The 19,052-nt window shown below is 45.2% G+C and overlaps 1 protein-coding gene and 1 pseudogene across 2 annotated transcripts; one reads left to right on the top strand and one right to left on the bottom strand.

The window, feature by feature from the left end:
- The first annotated feature begins 1,666 nt into the window (after positions 1–1,666).
- LOC309330823 (PSME3-interacting protein-like) lies at positions 1,667–2,615 on the top strand. The gene has a single exon (XM_081842711.1). The coding sequence runs from the start codon at positions 1,706–1,708 to the stop codon at positions 2,477–2,479; it is 774 nt and encodes a 257-aa protein (XP_081698837.1). The 5' UTR covers positions 1,667–1,705; the 3' UTR covers positions 2,480–2,615.
- A 15,842-nt stretch (positions 2,616–18,457) lies between these two features.
- On the bottom strand, positions 18,458–18,810 carry LOC309330223 (large ribosomal subunit protein eL37 pseudogene; annotated as a pseudogene). Its single transcript has one exon. The product of its transcript is annotated as a large ribosomal subunit protein eL37 pseudogene (transcript).
- Between the last annotated feature and the right edge of the window lie 242 nt (positions 18,811–19,052).

The raw sequence follows: 19,052 nt of genomic DNA, 5'->3' as shown, positions 1-19,052 counted from the left end.
TGTTAAGGAATATTCAGTTTTAAATGAAATGAATGTTCATTTTACTGATCCACCTCAACCCAACAGAAGCCACTTCATATTCAGCCAAATACTGGGTTGCATCCAATGTAGTGAAAAGTTAACAGCACTTAGTGGTGTACTTGTTGCACTGATTTGACACTGCTGCACAAGGGCAAGTGCATTACTAACGATATTTGAACATGGCTATCATATCACCCCTTAACCTCCTCTTCTCCAGGCTAAACATGCCCAGCTCCCTTAGCCGTTCCTCATAAGGCATCGTTTCCAGGCCTTTGACCATTTTGGTTGCCCTCCTCTGGACACGTTCCAGTTTGTCAGTGTCCTTCTTGAACTGTGGTGCCCAGAACTGGACACAGTACTCCAGGTGAGGTCTGACCACAGCAGAATACAGTGGCACTATTACTTCCCTTGATCTAGATGCTATACTCCTATTGATGCAGCCCACAATTGCATTGGCTTTTTTAGCTGCCGCGTCACACTGTTGGCTCATGTCAAGTTTGTGGTCAACCAAGACTCCTAGATCCTTTTCATGTGTACTGCTCTCAAGCCAGGTGTCACCCATCTTGTATTTGTGCCTCTCATTTTTTTTGCCCAAGTGCAATACTTTACATTTCTCCCTGTTAAAATTCATCTTGTTTGTTTTGGACCAGTTCTCCTATCTATCAAGGTGTTTTGAAGTGTGATCCTGTCCTCTGGGGTGTTAGCCACCCCTCCCAGTTTGGTGTCATCCGCAAATTTGATCAGGATGCCCTTGAGTCCATCATCCAAGTCATTGATAAAGATGTTGAATAAGACCGGGCCCAAGACAGAACCCTGTGGCACCCCACTAGTCACTCTTCTCCAGGATGAAGAGGAACCATTGATGAGCACCCTTTGGGTTCGGTCAGTCAGCCAGTTACAAATCCACTGAGTGGTAGCATAGTCAAGACCGCATTTTACCAGCTTCTTTACAAGAATATCATGGGGCACCTTGTCAAATGCCTTGCTGAAATCAAGGTAGGCTACATCCACTGCGTTCCCTTCATCTACCAGGCTTGTAATTCTGTCAAAAAACGAGATCAGGTTAGTCTGACATGACTTATTTTTCAGAAATCCATGCTGACTATTGGTGATCACAGCATTCCTTTCTAGGTGCTCACACACTGTTTGCTTAATGATCTGCTCCAGAATCTTCCCTGGTATTGATGTCAGACTTACTGGGCGGTAATTATTTGGGTCCTCTCTTTTCCCCTTTTTGAAAATAGGGACAACATTTGCCCTCCTCCAGTCTGCCGGGACTTCGCCTGTTCTCCAGGAATTCTCAAAGATGACTGCCAGTGGTTCTGAGATCACATCTGCCAGTTCTTTTAATACTCTTGGATGCAGTTCATCTGGCCCTGGAGACTTGAATACATCTAAACTAGCCAAGTATTATTGTACTATTTCCTTAGTTATTCTGGGCTGTGTTTCCTCTGCTGAATCATTTGCTCCAAATTCAAATATACAAAAGGATGTCACATAGAGGAGGGAGAAAGGTTGCTTTCTGTTGCTCCAGAGAAGCGGACACGGAGCAATGGATCCAAACTACAAGAAAGAAGATTCCACCTAAACATTAGGAAGAACTTCCTGACAGTAAGAGCTGTTCAACAGTGGAATTTGCTGAAGGCCCCGCTGGAGGGGTCCATGGCGGAGAGGCTGCTCCACAATGGATGGAGGAGAAGGTAGTGCCGACCTCATGATTAACAAAAGGTTTGTGTCTGAAGCGGAGATAGAAGAACGGCGCAAGCGAAGGCAGGAAGAATGGGAGAAGATTCGGAAACCTGAAGACCCTGAAGAATGCCCCGAGGAGGTGTACGACCCCCGCTCGCTCTACGAAAGGCTCCAGGAGCAGAAGGACAAGAAGCAGCAGGAGTTTGAGGAGCAGTTCAAGTTCAAAAACATGGTCAGAGGCCTAGACGAAGAGGAGACCAAGTTCCTCGATGAGGTTTCTCGGCAGCAAGCGCTAATAGAGAAGCAGCGGCGAGAAGAGGATCTCAAAGAGCTGAATGAGTACAGAAGCACTTTGTCAAAGGTGGGGGTCAGTGCTGACCTGAAGAAGGAAGCAGACAAGAAACTGCCAGCGAAATCGGCAGAAAACAAGAGCAAGTTCTCACAGGCAAAGCTGTTGGCTGGAGCTGTGAAACATCGGAGTTCAGAAGGTGCCAACAGCGTGAAAAGACTGAAACTCGATCCGGATCCTGACCATGACAAAACTCCAGAAAAGCCGCCCTGTGTTCCTCTGAGCAGTGGCTCCATGAGCGGCTCTGCCCTCCACTGTCCCTCGGCTGCCGTCTGCATTGGGATCCTGCCGGGCCTCGGGGCCTACTCTGGGAGCAGCGACTCAGAGTCCAGCTCGGACAGCGAAGGGACCATCAACTCCACCGGGAAGATCGTCTCCTCCGTGTTTCGGGGAAGCAACTTCTTTGATGCTCCGCTGTAGGTGTCTCCCCAGCCCCTTAGAAGCATGGGTAGGGATGCTCGTCATTTCTCTGTTTCCATCCCAACCATCCCCTAGTCTTGCAACTTCTGTTCTCCTGTCTCTTATTTTCCAGAGAATACCAAAATAATGTACTGAATCAGTCTTTGTGCGTGTCTCTCTTCATATCCCCTGTCCTTCTCTCCGCTCTAAGACTTGTGTTCAGTTTGGGAAGGGAGTACAGATTGGGGGAGACACACATCTTCAATATCCAGAAAATCCAGAAAAGCATCCATTGTACCAACAGCAACAAAAGACTTGAGGCTTCTGAGGTTTACAGATGAGGACAGGAAATTCCTTGTATTTTTAAAAAGATTCCATGAATGAAAAGGTTGTTTGCTGGGGGTGTGTTCCAAGTTGGTTTTACAAAGAAGCATTTTTAGGGTGTAGCTGTCTGGCAGGTGCTGACATATGGGTTGGTTGGTTGGTTGGCTGGCTCTCTCTCTTTAGTTTTTAAGTATTGGTTTTGTTGTGGGGAGAGTGCAAAATCGAGCAGATGGTAATGTGGATTGTCATGACACTGTAATGACGTTTTAGTGTTGCATCTGATTAAAGAACTCCTCAATGCAAAAACAAAGTTAAAAAATAAAAAAATAGAAAAAAACAGTGGAATTTGCTGCCAAGGAGTGTGGTGGAGTCTCCTTCTTTGGAGGTCTTTAAGCAGAGGCTTGACAACCATATGTCAGGAGTGCTCTGATGGTGTTTCCTGCTTGGCAGGGGGTTGGACTCCATGGCCCTTGTGGTCTCTTCCAACTCTATGATTCTATGATTCTATGATTCTATGATTACAGTGCAATGGATTGGCTGCTGCACCACTTCAGATAGTGCATTTGTTGAACTGGGTGCCTTTGTTGCGCATCCTTTAAACTCTGCCATCTGCTAGCACAGCACAAAGACGGAGAATAGGAAAATCACAAAATCATAGAGCTGGAAGGGACTCCAGGGGCCCAGATTTTGGAGAGAGTGGTTTTCTAGTATTTGCACAACTTGAAATTTGAGGCAAAGTGCACAGGCACTATTCTTCAAGAGAGCCCATCAGGGACTTCTGCTGGTGCATTTGCACCACACTGACCTCACTGCAGGGATACTAGCAATGGGAGGTTGTGCAAATGACAACTGCTATCAGGAAGGAAAACATAATGGAGAAAGAGAAAGGAGAATGGTGGGAAGCAAGAAAATGAGAAAAAGGAAGAGAAGGAAAAGAAACAAGACCTTGAAACAAATTGGGGAATAACAAGAGGCTTTGTCCCCCAGTTTTATTAATTTAGAACAACCCTTAGATTAACCCTTAGAATAGGCTTTATGAAGAATAAAAGGAAACCCTATTCTGTTACAAAGGTGGCACACCAACCCTCAATCTCTGCCAAGCAATGCACAAGATTCCAGGGGGTTCCAGGTGCTCACCCAGGTTCGTGTTTAAATTGAGAATCAAGATGCAGCAGAGACCATAGAGACTTTAAGATATATGGTTTATTCACATAAGTACAACCTGAGTGTAGGTGGAGGGAATTGCAGATAATAGCATTGTCATCTCAAGAGTGCCTCTCCCTGCTTTTCTCATGGCTTCTGCTAGCTTGAGTCTAGAACAGCCAGCCACGCTCCCCAATCTCTGGGCTGCCACCTCTCCAGCCAGCAGTTAAGAAGGTTCTGGCCTCTGTTCTCCTTCTTCTTCCCAGTACACCCTGCAAAACACAGCCCCTCCCTTTCAGTCCCAGCTATTCCAAAATCTTCCTGGAACATCACACCCAGTTACCCTGCTCTCTGTCCACTCCTCAGAGCACAGAAAAAGGACAGTTCTTTTGCATTGCCAATGGCCCTTAATGGTCCAGTATTGTTGCTTAATGGCCTTGTATTTAGGAGCCTAGCCAGGCTAGTATTTTGCAATGGGCTAACCCAGAATTCCCTCTGCAGCTTCTATTTTCCTCCCGTATCCCAAATATTATCTAAACAGCAGGCTAACCTCATATGCCCAGGTGCACAAAAACATTGTTCCAATCGCAGACGTTTTCCCCCTCGCTGCAAAAAGAAAGCCTTTAGATGATCCAGCTTAATAAACTAAGCTTGTCCCACACGGCTTTCCCCTCTCCCTTCTTGTGATCTTGTCCCACCACAATTGAACCTGTTTCAGTGAACCATGATTTTGCATTTCATCCAAATCATGAAACTATGGTTATCATGTTCATAGGAACATAGCAAACTGCCTTAATGTCATACCCCCTTGGCCCATTCAGCTCAATATTGCCTACACTAACTGTCAGTGCCTCTCTAGGTTTTCAGACTGGACACGTTCCCAGCCTTACTTGGTGAAACAGAAGATTGAATCTGAACCCCTCTGCAGACAGATGCTCTGCTGCTAACTTACAATCTTCCCCCTTTGGAACAATATCCTTATCTGGTTTGGAACAAGCTAGGTTCTTAAATCAACTCCAAACCATAATTTAAGACCCTGGCCTCTTCTCAACAGCCTCTCATTACATCCAAACAGAGAGATTGTGGTTTCCAGGTTCAGAAGCAGATAGCCTCTTAAACCATGGTTTGGAAGCTGGTTGAAGATTCTAGTGTCTTCTGAACCTGGAAACCACCCTTTCCCAGTTTCTAAATAATTTTTTATTAGTTTTTCACAGTTACATTTTCACAAATAAAAACAGTAATTAATTCACATTTCTACCAGATCTACATTTATACAAATACCTTTTCACAAACCTTCTCTTTGAGAGTCTTTAAATCTCCCTCCATACCCTCTTCTGGTTCCTTATATTAACCAAGTTCTTCTGCATATCCATTCTTAAGCTTTTTCAATTATTATTTCCCTTAATTTTATCTAATTGTCTGCTAGTTGCAAGCATTTGCTTAAAACCCTGCCAATGCATCATCCTGTTTAAAGTATTTTTGCACATAAACAATAAACAATTCCCACTCTTTTTAAAAACTTCTCATTGTCATTGTCGTTAAGTTTGCCATTTCTGCATAGTCCATTAGCTTGATTTGCCATCATCCTTTCCCAGTTTGGATGTAATGGAGAACAATGGGGAACTGAAGACTTCCTGTCTTATTGCAGCATATGGTGAAAAGGGAGGAGGGAAGTGGTGGCACATGGATGGAGCATGTGGCCGAAAGGCTAATCTGTATCTTGCCTTATTAAACTGAGATGTGATTTTCCAAACTAGGTCAATGTGTCCAACTGCACATTAGACTAAATTCAGCTCTTTAGTGACTGTCTACCAGCCTTAAGTAAAAAGGTAAAGGGACCCCTGACCATTAGGTCCAGTTGTGGCCGACTCTGGGGTTGCGGCGCTCATCTCGCTTTATTGGCCGAGGGAGCTGGCATACAGCTTCCGGGTCATGTGGCCAGCAGGACTAAGCCGCTTCTGGAGAACCAGAGCAGCACACGGAAACGCTGTTTACCTTCCCACCAGAGCGGTACCTATTTATCTACTTGCACTTTGACGTGCTTTCGAACTGCTAGGTTGGCAGGAGCAGGGACCGAGCAACGGGAGCTCACCCCGTCACAGGGACTCGAACCACCGACCTTCTGATCGGCAAGTCCTAGGTTCTGTGGTTTAACCCACACCAGCCTTACTTCAACTTATTTCAGTACATTTCATTCCTCGACATGACCCTGATCAGAACTGTGCCAATATACGAGGGCTCAACTACCTGTAAGGTAGCCTGTTCAGAGGCGAGAGTCTCCACCCATTTTTGTTTCTGGTCCTGCCCATTTCTGGTTCTAGCCCAGGGGTCTGCAAGCTTTAAGACAAAAAGAGCCACTTGGACCCATTTCCGAAGAAAAAAAAACTGGGAGCCGCAAAACTCGTCATTATAAAAATAACTTTTTTGTCACTTTTTTAATTATTTCTTTTTTTGACCCCTCAGAATTACTCCTCCTCATAGACATAAACGTTAAATTAACAAGTTACCTTTTTGTGTGTGTGTGTTCTTCACTCCCCTTCAAAACAGTGACCAGCGTACATGCCCCCTTTCAATGCAGTGACCAGCGTACATGCCCCTTACAATGTAGCGGGTGGGCGGGCAGGCGGGAAGGTGACGTCGGGACGGTGTGTGACTAATGCACGCACCGCCCCCATGCGACGTCACAGCCAGTACAGCGCCCACCACAGTGGGGAGTGTCGGGGCGCACAATGCGCCTTCTCCCCTTGCTAGTATCCACCCCGGAGCCGCGGCAAAGGTGTAAAAGAGCCACATGTGGCTCCGGAGCCACGGGTTGCCGACCCCTGTTCTAGCCACACCCACCACTAGCATGCATCCCCCTGAAGGGATGTTCCCTCAGGCTAGAAAATGTTCCCCGTCCCTCCTATAAAATCACATTCCTACTTCCTGTCACAATCTGATTTGTTCTAAATTCTCCTGTATCAGCTCTCTCTCTTTCAGTTCCCAGTGTTCCCAGACATAACTTGGCATGGGTTAATGAAACAAGATGTTTTTTTCAGGAACACCTAACCGCCTCTCAGTAGAGCTACTGGGGGATTTCTCTGAATAGATGTCTTTGGACACTTCCCCCAACACTCTTGGGCAGGAGATTGCAGCAGATCACACTTGGTGAAATTTTCATGAAAGCCTCAGGCAAGAGGAGAGTGCTCAGGAAAAGAACCAAGCTAATGCCTTGTCAAAAAAAACCCCAAAGTTTTCACTGGGGGCAAAGTTTGGTACACAAATGTGCTTAGAAGAAAACTCTTTGTGGGTGTGTCAAAAACTTAATAGCATCAAATAACAAGCTAACTAGGTTTTATCTCTTTGGGATACATACATAAGTCAGTTTTCATCCAGCGTAAGTCTCATGGATTTCCCCTAGAACACATGATGGCAACCTTCTGCTCCACAGACTAAGTTCAAAAGTCCTCTGCATGCGATCGGTTCAGACCTATGGCAAAAGTGTTCTTTCCGTCACCTATCCCAGTGGTTCTCAAACGTTACCTGCCACAGACCACTTGAAAATTTCTGAGGGTCTTAGTGGACCTCATAATGATTTATGTGCCTGTTTCATCAATTGTAATTGCATAGAATATTGTAATGCAATATGTGAATCAAATTTAAAAATAAAATAAAAATCGATAGGAATGTTCAGTGCGATGGACAAGCCACCTCCCATCTTCAACCACAAGTCTACAAACATGCCATCGGCCACCTGCATGAAGCTCATTAACCTCTGGTGTTCCACAGGCCACAGTTTGGGCAAGCTATGGCAAGGATATATGAGCTTCAGGGACGGGGCCATCTCTTCTGAAGTAAATCTGTATCAGCTGGAGTTAAAGCATTAGCCCAAACTTGGGCATTTATTCATCCCAACCCCGTTTGGCAGCCGGGTGCAGAAGCAACAACAGTGAGTTTGTTTTAGCAAGTTATTTAGTCATTGTTCCCATGAATAAAACATGTATTTACCCGCTGTATAATGCACAAGATGGCTTAAAATAGCTGCGAGGCGAATGAAACTCAGCTTGCTCAGCAACATGAGTGCTCATCTACCAGTGTCAAATCTCCATCGTAGGAGAGGCATGACTGCAGCACATACACTCCAGCCATCCTTATTGACCAGAGACCACCTCCAGATTGTCTGCCGTTTGTCCCCACTGTCACAATTTTGCCCTGATTCATTTGCCTTTGGGGAAGATGGGGGCGGGGCTTGATGTATTTTGTATTGGAGTTCTTTGGGACTCAGTGCTCATCCAGGCCACCCAACTGTGAGTGAGAACTCAGAGAGCCACTAAATAGAGGATTCAAGTCAAGCCATGGTTTGGCATGGCATATCGGATAGAAAACTCCTTTGTGGAGCTGGAGCAATGTTAGAATTGTTATTGTTTGTTTGTTTATTACCCAACCTTTGCCTTAAGGTGCCAGGGTGGGTTACAGCATTACAAACAACATTGAACACATTTTAAAGTAACTTCAGAATGCCCAACAGCAGTTAACCCCAGGATGGCTGATGCAGTGCTCTTCAGATGTTGTTGGACTACAACTCTCATGAGCCATGGAATGTTGGCCATGATGGCAGAGGCCAATGGGACGTGCAGTCCAACTGCTCCTGAAAAGCACCATGTTGGCTGAGAGAACTCCAGGCTGAGCCTTAAATAAAGTGGTGGCTCAGTTTGGGCTGTTAACTTCACCTTCCAGCGCAAGCTGTTTCTCTGCTGCAGCGGTTCTCAACCTGTGGGTCCCCAGATGTTGCTGGACTGCAACTCCCATCATCCCTGAGCTCTGGCCTTGCTAGCTAGGGGTGATGGGAGTTGTAGTTCAACAATATCTGGGGACCCACAGGCTGAGAAAGGCTGGCTTAAAGGGACCTTTCCTGTTTCAGCTGCTGTAGACTCCTTTCACATAGGGGAGATGGTGGTTCTGTGTGAGCTCCTGGATTGGAGCCTCAGGGTCAGAGAGCAGCAATACAGCCTCCTTAGGATTTGTGCTTTGAGGCCAAATTCTGGGGCAATCTGAATCAGCACAATTCCAAATCTGACCCTAGGATTTCGCTTGAGCACAGCTCCAGCAGAGAATCTACACTCTCCAGACTTAGACTTTAGGACTGTTGTTCATGCCCTTAGCCAGGTCCTTACACTTGTGTCGAAGTGTGGGTGTGTCAACCCTGGGACACAGCCACTCTCAGACAATCCCTTCCCCCGTCACATTGTTGTGGATTATGAAGCCCTTCCTTGCCCACAGGTTACTGTAGGAGCTCAAAAACAATCTGGACCATTTTGCTGGAGTTCATCCATCCTGTAATTACTGTTGCCTGCTTTTCCCACTTCTCCTCCCTACTTCCTTGTTTGCTTGAGGCAAGGAAAGCGCTAAACATGTAAAAAAAAAATAGTCCCATGAAGTTAGCATAATTGATCAGAAGAGGCAGTTTATTTCACTTTGTATTACTTTCAAGCCCTCGTTCTCCCAGCCTGCTTGTTGCCTCTTGAAACAATTACTAAGTGCTAATATAAAATATCATTAAATTTCAAGAGCTCCGTCCTCAGTGCTCTCTGTCTGCTGCTCAATGTTTGTTTGTTTCCCCACCTTGCTCACTTTTACTTTCCTTCCTTTGAAACAAGTAGATGGACACATCTGTCACTTTCTCCAGGTAACTCATTTTTTCCGACCTTAAATTCAGTTCTTCCCATTTCCGCAACAGTTTGTGATGATGATGATTTCTTCATGAAAAGTTGCCAGCAATTCATTCATTCATTCATTCATTCATTCATTTTATTTGTCATTTTATGCTCCTTTCCCACTAAAAAAATAGTGCTCAAAACCACGTAAAACAAAGGAAGAGGGATGCATTTCGAACAAACGCTACAAAAACAATTTCAAAATGACATAGCAAAAAAAAAAACATAGCAAGGATTTCATAATGTAGCAAAGCAAATGACAATAACAATTTCATACAAAAAACCCAACATCCCAATACTATAAATATAACAAGATTACTTAAACAACATGCAGCCTCCAATAGCAAAAATAACAAGGGAGCTTCACAGTTTTACCTTAGTGCTAGAAACAACCACCCCATAATGTTGCTTACAGTCTCTCTCCTGCACACACCTGCAAGATTTCCAAAGGAAATGGGTGGGGTAGCTGGAACACACACACACACCCATGATGTCGCAATTCAGTGCAAATTTTCCCCCAAGGTGCATATTTTTATAGGCACTTTATTCCAATGTTTTCACTAATGTATATCTTTTTATGTACTTTCCTGTTATATATACATTTTTGCACGCATCGTTTTGTTGGAGAGCTGCATCACAACACCTGGAGAACTGTGGGTTTTGGAGGATAATTGTATTTCAGTTTGCACGATGATTCAAGAAGTGTGAATCAGGTAATTCTTTGTTAAAATGCAGAGAGTCAAATTTCTCCCCCATCCATAGCTCTGCAATCCGGATCTGCACCCCAGCCGCTTGCTAGTTTCAGGCTAGAACTGTCAAGCCAAGAGGCCTACAGCAGTAACATAATGGCAAAGAGATCCGTTCAGGATCCAATGGATACTTCACTGCCTCAGCTATTCTTCAGCCTGGCTATGGCTCACCTCCTCTCTTGCTCTGCTCCTCAGCCAGTCAGGAGCCTGTTCAGTTAAGGTGTTGGCTGGGGGTGCAGAAGGAACAGCATGAGGGGTAAGAATAGCCTCTGGATACTATCAGCACTGGGGATGCGGTAGATCAGAAGGTCAGCGGTTTGAATCCCCGCGATGGGGTGAGCTCCCGTTGCTCGGTCCCAGCTCCTGCCAACCTAGCAGTTCGAAAGCACATCAAGTGCAAGTAGATAAATAGGTACCGCTCTGGCAGGAAGGTAAATGGCGTTTCCGTGCGCTGTGCTGGTTCACCAGAAGCGGCTTAGTCATGATGGCCACATGACCTGGATAAACTGTTTGCAGACAAATGCCAGCTCCCTCAGCCAGTAAAGCGAGATGAGCGCCGCAACCCCAGAGTTGTCCACAACTGGACCTAACAGTCAGGGGTCTCTTCACCTTTACCTTTACTATCAGCAACATCTCTGGCTCCTAACTTCAGCAACAGTCTTTCCCCACCTCAGCCTCGGTCATGATGACTGCCTGTCCTCATTCTTCTTCTTCTTTCTTCTTTGGCGATCACTCATAGCCGAGTAAGATTGTCTTCCATAAACACGGTTTTAACAATGAGTCTGTAAGTGACTGTGGAGGCCAATTCTGGATCCACACGTCCTTCCATAGTGGGGACATTGGTTTCCGGGTGGGAGTTGATCAGGTTGTGGATTTGCCAAGCATGTCTTCCTCTTAGCACGTTTCTCCCTTGCGTCCTGAGTTTGAGTGTCTTCAAAGCCCATGACACCTTTGGTAAAGGCTGTTCTCCAACTGGAGCGCTCGCAGGCAAATGTTTCCCAATTGTTGGTGTTTATACTACATTTTTTTAGATTTGCCTCTGTCCTCATACTGCCTGTCTCATACCAATAACAACATTTTTGCCTCACTGGTGGAGGGCAAGGAGGAGAGAAGCAGTGGTTAGCAGCAGAGCAGGATGGTTGCTGGGGAACTGCACTGTCCTGTCCTGAGAGCTCTGCACAGGCCACCATTGTGCCATCTTCTGCACTCTCTGATTCTGCTGCCCAGCAGCAAGTGAGCAAGACTCAGAAAGCCTGTAGTAGCAATGTAGTTTGCAGCACCATCAGTTGGCGGCCCTACAGCATGATAACATTTAGTGCATCAGTTAAAAGAAGACTGGAATTTGGGCACCATGAACTCGTTCAATGTCAGCCTGAATCAAATTCACGTTTGAATCCTGACTTAGCCATGAGGCTCACTGGGTGACTTTGTGACAGCCACCACCTTTCTGCCTAACCTTCCTACAGGGTAAATATGAGAATAAAATGGGTGTGAATACACCCATGGATGTTGCCCTGACCTCCTGGTGATATAAATTGAATGATTAATAATAATTATCATTATGAGTTGTAACAATATTTGAGGAAGGGCCATAACCCTTGTTTCACATGCAGAAGTTCCCAGGATCAATCTCCGACCTCTCCAGGTAGCGCTGGAAATGTCTCCTGTCTGAAACCTTATTAGTGTATAGTACTGAGCTAGATAGGGACGTGGGTGGTGCTGTGATCTAAACCACTGAGCCTCTTGGACTTACCGATTGGAAGATCAGCGGTTCGAATCCCCGCGACGGGGTGAGCTCCCGTTGTTCGGTCCCTGCTCCTGCCCACCCAGCAGTTTGAAAGCACGTCAAAGTGCAAGTAGATAAATAGGTACCGCTCTGGCGGGAAGGTAAATGGCGTTTCTGTGCACTGCTCTGGTTTTGCCAGAAGTGGCTTAGTCATGCTGGCCACATGACCCGGAAAAACTGTCTGTGGACAAAAGCAAGTTGAGTGCCGCAACCCCAGAGTGCTTTTTTCTGGGGGGGATGCAGGGGGATACATACGCCTGAACATTTTGTGAATCTACGTTTGGCCTCATTGAAGGGCAGTATTTCAATATGAGTAGGAAAATGAGAGTACAGTGGTACCTCGGGTTAAGAACTTAATTCGTTCTGGAGGTCTATTCTTAACCTGAAACTGTTCCTAACCTGAAGCACCACTTTAGATAATGGGACCTCCTGCTGCCGCTGCACCGCCACAGCACGATTTCTGTTCTCAACCTGAAGCAAAGTTCTTAACGTGAGGTACCATTTCTGGGTTAGTGGAGTCTGTAACCTGAAGCATCTGTAACCCGAGGCACCACTGTACCCCTAAACATTTTTTTAGGGGGGAAAAAGCACTGGCTGAAAACATAGCATCCACACTTCCTTCCAAATGGAACCCTGTGATGAAACTAAGGGTTTTGGCGAGTGGTAAGTCTGTTGAGGAAATTCTGATCTGCACTCATAGTCTACCTCCATGATGTGGATCCCAGGTAACATCTCAGGAGGAGTCTAGATGTGCAGGGAATATTCCTTTCTACAGATATTCCATGAAAGCATTTATGGTGAGGATAGAGCTGGTGGGGATACAGTGGTGCACGGTGGGGAAGCAGGCCTCTGTCTCTTTCTCTCCATGATAGGCAAATGCTTCCCCTGATAACTGGTGGGTCCTCCAACCTGGGAGTTGGGTTCCACTCCAGATCTAAGCCAGCAGGGCACTTTCTTTGATTACGAAGAGAATGGTAGAGAAGATAATATTCCTTCCCAAATGTCGCTCCTTCTTCCTTCTTTTCTTTGTTCAATAGAAGACCTTCACAATGTTACAATTGCCTGCCTAGTAAGGTATCCCAAGAACAGCTCCAAGCTCTGTCTCCTGTCGAGGGGAAGCAACAAAGGAGGCTGCTAAATAATAAAGCAAAACACAGTGCTGAACAGAACAGCTAATGTCTAAGCCACTTCTGAGACCCTTTATATACCTCCTTGTGTAAACCCAGGACTCCATCTTTGTTGGGAACTGATCCCAGCTGCCTCAAAAGAGACTGGCACCGGCTCCATTCCAGATGGCACTGAGTTTTTTGTTTTTGTTTTTTTTTTTTGGCTGATTGCTCTCCTTTTGCACTAATTAGAACAAAATGCATTCCATTGGATGACGGAACCCCTTCAAGAGAACATCTGGGGAGAAACGTGAGGTGTCTTGTTAACTGTCTTTTCTAGCTCAGTGTGCAGGAGTTCAGTGAATCCACAGTGGTGCTGAAAATACTATCCTGAATGCTGAATGCACGAGCAAGTGCTACACTGAGTGCAGTTGCCCACTGGTGGCTGCATTTGCATGAGCAGGTGCTGACTTTTCTGGACTTTTTTGTATACAAATCTTATAATTTGGTTTCTTGCCCACTGTGAAGGAATTGGACTTTGTTGTCCTGGGCTACTTGTAGGGATGGTTGCATATGATGGAATTGAAATAAAAAATGTAAGGATATATATATATATATGATAAATGTTCATAACTGCATATATAAACCACATGTCTGAAACCCCACAGAAAAAGTCCTGAAACCATTTTGTCCCTCCCTAATTGACCTCAAATATTTCTCTGCAACGTAGAAGGAAAATGGAAAAGCCTCCCCATTGTCATTTTGTTCACAAATCCTGTCTGTGTATGAATAGGGTGAGCCTGTGACCTGGCTCAGGAACTAAGTATTTATCATTACAAAAGACTGACCAGGCTCCCTAGGTAATTCAATCAAGTGACCATTAACAAGTGACCTGCCAGACAGGAGATAAACAATGCACTCAGATTTCTGTTGTAGACCGCCCTTTCTGTGATATATGTATGATGTTTCTGGGGGTGGTCTTGAGCTCCAGGGCAGGGAATTTAAAATGTCTATATAAGGATGGGCACACCTTGGTTCTGGGTCCTCCTCCTTTCCTGCATGTGAGGGGAGCACCCTCTTGCAACAGCTTCAGTAAAGATCAGGCTTACTAGTTGTTTTGCTTCTCAATATTCTCTGGTTGGCCTCTGGTTTTCTCCAACCGATGGGGAACCTACAAAGGACTCTATAAGGGCTCTTGTGTCCCCTATAAGGGAATAAGGTCAGATTTTTTGTTTATTACAGAATGCAGATTTTACTGGCAAATGTCCTGAGCCTCAAATAGCAAGACACTGCCTATGTGAGGAGTGACATCTCATCTGAGGTTGAGAAAATGCAAAGCTACCCTCAGCCTGTAACTCCAAGAAGAAGCCTTTGCAAAGGCCCTGCAGCCTCAACTCTCCCTCTGCTTCAGTCGGATAGAACGGTTGCTGGTAGGTGATAGCTGAGGACCAGCCAAAGGCAGACTGTCTCCCGGCAGAGCTGATGTCATAGTCCTGCTATCTCAACTCTCCTTCTGTTGTGACCCCTAAATCTATCTGAACACAAAGTAGGAAACTGCAGGGGCATCAGATGGGCAGGGATGCCAGTAGTGGTGAGAATTCAGGGCTCAGAGCTGACTGCTGAAGATAGGGAAACAATTGCATCTCAGGCTGTTGGACAGAAGCCCCTGGAGGAAGCTCCCAGGCCACCAGGATGTATAGGGTCAGAATACAGACCTTCACAGACACCTTCCCCTGAGCCTGAAAACCTCTTACCACATATTACCACTCCAGGGATGCAGGGAGCACATCACAAGGGAGGCTATGGAATGGATGAGCAGTACCTGTCTTCATGTCATAAAGGTAAAAGGTAAAGGACACCTGACAGTTAAGTCCAGTCGTGAACGACTCTGGGGTTGGGGTGCTCATCTTGCTTTACTGACCGAGGGAGCTGACATTTGTCCGCAGACAGTAAACCAGAGCAGTGCACGGAAACACCATTTAGCTTCCCGCCGGAGAGGTACCTATTTATCTACTTGCACTTTGACGTGCTTTCAAACTGCTAGGTTGGCCATCGGGGTGGAGCCTGGAGGAGGTAGCCTGGTGACAGGCCTCCATCCACTCCCAACCTTTGTAGGAGCAAACCTCAATCTGCCTCCAGCTTCACTGCTTTCTCTGTGAGTTCCACCATCAGAGCAGGGCACAATAAACTCATCTTGTTGTAACTATAACTGAGATAACATGCGTTTAAAGAAGATTGGAAAATGTTTACTGACTATATGGGTGGGAATTGTGTACACTTAGAAACGTTGGCAGCATTAAGATAAATTCTACAGTGTAAACAAATTTTGATGGATGTTATAATGGATTACTGAATGGTTTAGTTTATGTAAAATATGCAGGGATTTATGATATTCAAAATGAACCATGGACAGAGAAGAAGGGAAGTCATTGACATTTTAAGGTTGTTTAAATGAATATTCTAAATTGTAAAACAGAAAAAAATAATAAAAAATTACACACACACAATAATAATAATAATTGAGATAATTTATATGGGAAACTTTGAAAAAGTTGCCAGGATTATCAGACTTCAATGCAATTCTCACTTCTGACCTGGAGGTGTATTTGAACAAGTTTATTACTGACCCCCTTGTCCTGGAGTTCAGAATGTGTTACCCATCCTTTATTCTTCATTGATTGCCCCTAATTGATTAATCTATTGAGGGCAGAATATCCTGACCTCCTTTATAATAATTTCATATGCATAACTGGAGGTGCCAATATTGAAGTTACTGGCCTGATCAATTATGCCTGGCTACTCCAAAAAGCCCCCATGAATAAACATTATGTAATCTGAGTTAATTGCACTTATTGCAAAACATACTGACTTGTATTTCTAAAGAAGAAGAAGAAGTCACAAGGCCATTGACAGGATGGCTAATATTTCATGCCTTGGCTCACCAAATGAGTGTGTGATGAACTTATTAAATCTGGGGATGAGGCGAAACTGGGAGAGGTTTCTGGCTAGTACACAGTCTACAAATGCAAAGGGGGTTTAGTAAACTAGAAAGCTCAGCAAAAAAATAAAATTTTTTAAAAAATAACTGGGGTAATTCTGTGCTTGTTTATCACCTTGGTAATAGCTTGGGGGTATCGTTGATTCAAAGTTGGCAATGGAGGCCCAGATAGCCTCCGTGATGCAGAGTGCTTATGACCAACTCTGACTTGTCCACCAGCTATGGGCATTCCTAGAAAAGTATAACCTGCTGTCAGCAATGCATGTTCTGATAACTTCTCACTTGGACTGTTGCAATATGCTCTCTGAAAAATTTTACACATCACTAGGGAAGACAGGCGAACTAAGAACTAAGAGCCAGTGTGGTGTAGTGGTTAAGAGCGGTGGACTCGTAAACTGGTGAACCAGGTTCGCGTCTCCGCTCCTCCACATGCAGCTGCTGGGTGACCTTGGGCCAGTCACACTTCTTTGAAGTCTCTCAGCCCCACTCACCTCACAGAGTGTTTGTTGTGGGGGAGGAAGGGAAAGGAGAATGTTAGCCGCTTTGAGACTCCTTCGAGTAGTGATAAAGCAGGATATCAAATCCAAACTCATCAACAACATCAACTTCATTGGACTGGTCATGTTGTGCGGATGCCTGATGATCGTCTTCCAAAGCAACTACTCTATTCCGAACTTAAAAATGGAAAGTGTAATGCTGGTGGTCAACAAAAGAGGTTTAAAGACTGTCTCAAGGCAAATCTTAAAAAGTATAGTATACACTGACAACTGGGAAACACTGGCCTGTGAGTGCTCCAATTGGAGAACAGCCTTTACCAAAGGTGTCATGGGCTTTGAAGACACTGGAATTCAGGACACAAGGGAGAAATGTGCTAAGAGGAAGGCATGCTTGGCAAATCCACAACCTGATCAACTCCCACCCGGAAACCAATGTCCCCACTGTGGAAGGATGTGTGGATCGAGAATTGGCCTCCACAGTCACTTACGGACTCATTGTTAAAACTGTGTTTATGGAAGACAATCTTACTCGGCTACGAGTGATCGCCAAAGAAGACATGGGGCTGCCCTTGAAAATGCTCTAGAGGCTGAAGTGAGTACAAAATGACGAGCTGGGATGTTGTTATATAGGGCAGCAAGTCAGAATCATGTTGCACAAAACTCTGCCCTAGTTGGCTGTTTGCAACCAGGCCCATGAAAAGAATCTTGTGGCACATTAAAGACTAGCAGATTTGAGTGGTGAAAAGTGTCCAATTCAACAAATGCATTAAGCTGGCTGGGGACATGACATGAATGCCCAAAACAGTAAAAAAATGCAAATACATCACAGAAGTGAGGCCATAATTTGCACGGGCTGTAGTCACCTATCCTTAATTTAACAAGAAATATGGGAGTTACATTCAGTGCTAATTTTACTCAGAACAGACCCATTGAATTTAATGGAACTGGCTAACTTAGGTTTATTGATTTCAATGGGCTCATTCTTAGTAGGACCTAAGGGAACACAAACCATGGTTCTGTACACATCCTTTTGGTTTTTGGATACCCATTGTTTCCTTCCAAAGCATGGGACCAGGGGCACCAACTCTGGGGATCTCAACTGTTTCCCCTGCCCCATATTTTGGGGAGGTGGACCATGGCCCAGAATGTTTCGAAAAAGCGGGCTGAGCACAGAGCCGAGTTCAACATGGCTTCAGGAACCAGCTTCTCCAGCTACTGGGGTGGGGAAGGAGGGGGGAAGCAACTCCTGGCCCGTGGCAGCAGGAGGAGGAGGAGGAACTGTAGGCCATTGAAGCCATGCTGCCACTGCATTTGGCTCCACCCCCTGGCTCCTCTGCCATTCTGACGAGACATCCCCAAATCTTCATGACAAGTTGGCACCTCTGCATGGGACCACCTGCTTTTCCCTTCGAATAAATGGTGTACTATGCAGGTGGCACTGTGAATGTGAGATGTGAAAGCCTGAGAAATGCAAGAGGTGCCAGATGCACATGGGACGAGAACAGTAACCCATCCACCACAGCAGAAAGTGATGACAGAATCACTGGCTCCTAGCTGCTGAAAAACAGAATTATCCCTAGGCTCACAATGCTCACACAATGCCTGATTTAGATTAATGGCAACAGCCATAATGGGTGATGATTAGACAGTTGCCCGACCAAAGAAATCTTTGTTTTGTTTTGTTTTTGTTTGTTTTTCCCACAGTTCATGCCATTTATTTTAAAAAGTTATTTGAGTCCTTAAGATGAGCTGGATGCTGCAGCAGCAGCTCTCTTGGGCTTTTGCGCTGTTCCTTCACAGAATCCATTCCTGAATCTGTGGTAGACCTTTTTCAGATGCCTCATATGGCCAGTTCCAGCAGTATTGCACCTCTTGGCCTTAGCACTCCAGTTATATTTTCTCTTGCGTTTAGCAGGATATCCACATTTTCCACAGGCGGAGTTCTGGAGGTGATAGCCTTTGGACCCACATCGATGGCACAAAGTGGGTGTCTTATTGCGACACTTTCCAAAGAAGGGTGTTCCTTTCGTCATCTTCCTTCAGCCACCACAACAAAAGAGCCAAATAAATCTTTGTTGATTAATTGTATGGGCTGATTCAGTGAGTTAATTAATTAATTGAATCCACATCAATGGGCACGGGAAGAAAGCGATCATACCCCTTGCTTTAAATCTCACTCATGTCGTAGCAAGCATGATCTCAGAAGAGGTAGTCGTGGGTGTGAGAGTATGGCTGTAATCTTCCCTCCACTTACCTAGGAGTAAGCCCATGTGAATTCATTAGGACTGACTACCGAGT

This window comes from Podarcis erhardii (assembly GCF_964252035.2).
Source record: "Podarcis erhardii genome assembly, chromosome: 15".
NCBI lineage: Eukaryota > Metazoa > Chordata > Lepidosauria > Squamata > Lacertidae > Podarcis > Podarcis erhardii.
The sequence above is the reverse complement of the archived record's forward strand: the minus strand, read 5'-3'. Positions and strand labels throughout refer to the sequence as shown.

Bases quoted from the DNA above. Each gene is read 5' to 3' on its own strand.
- LOC309330823 (XM_081842711.1), top strand. From the start codon at position 1,706: ATGGATGGAGGAGAAGGTAGTGCCGACCTCATGATTAACAAAAGGTTT.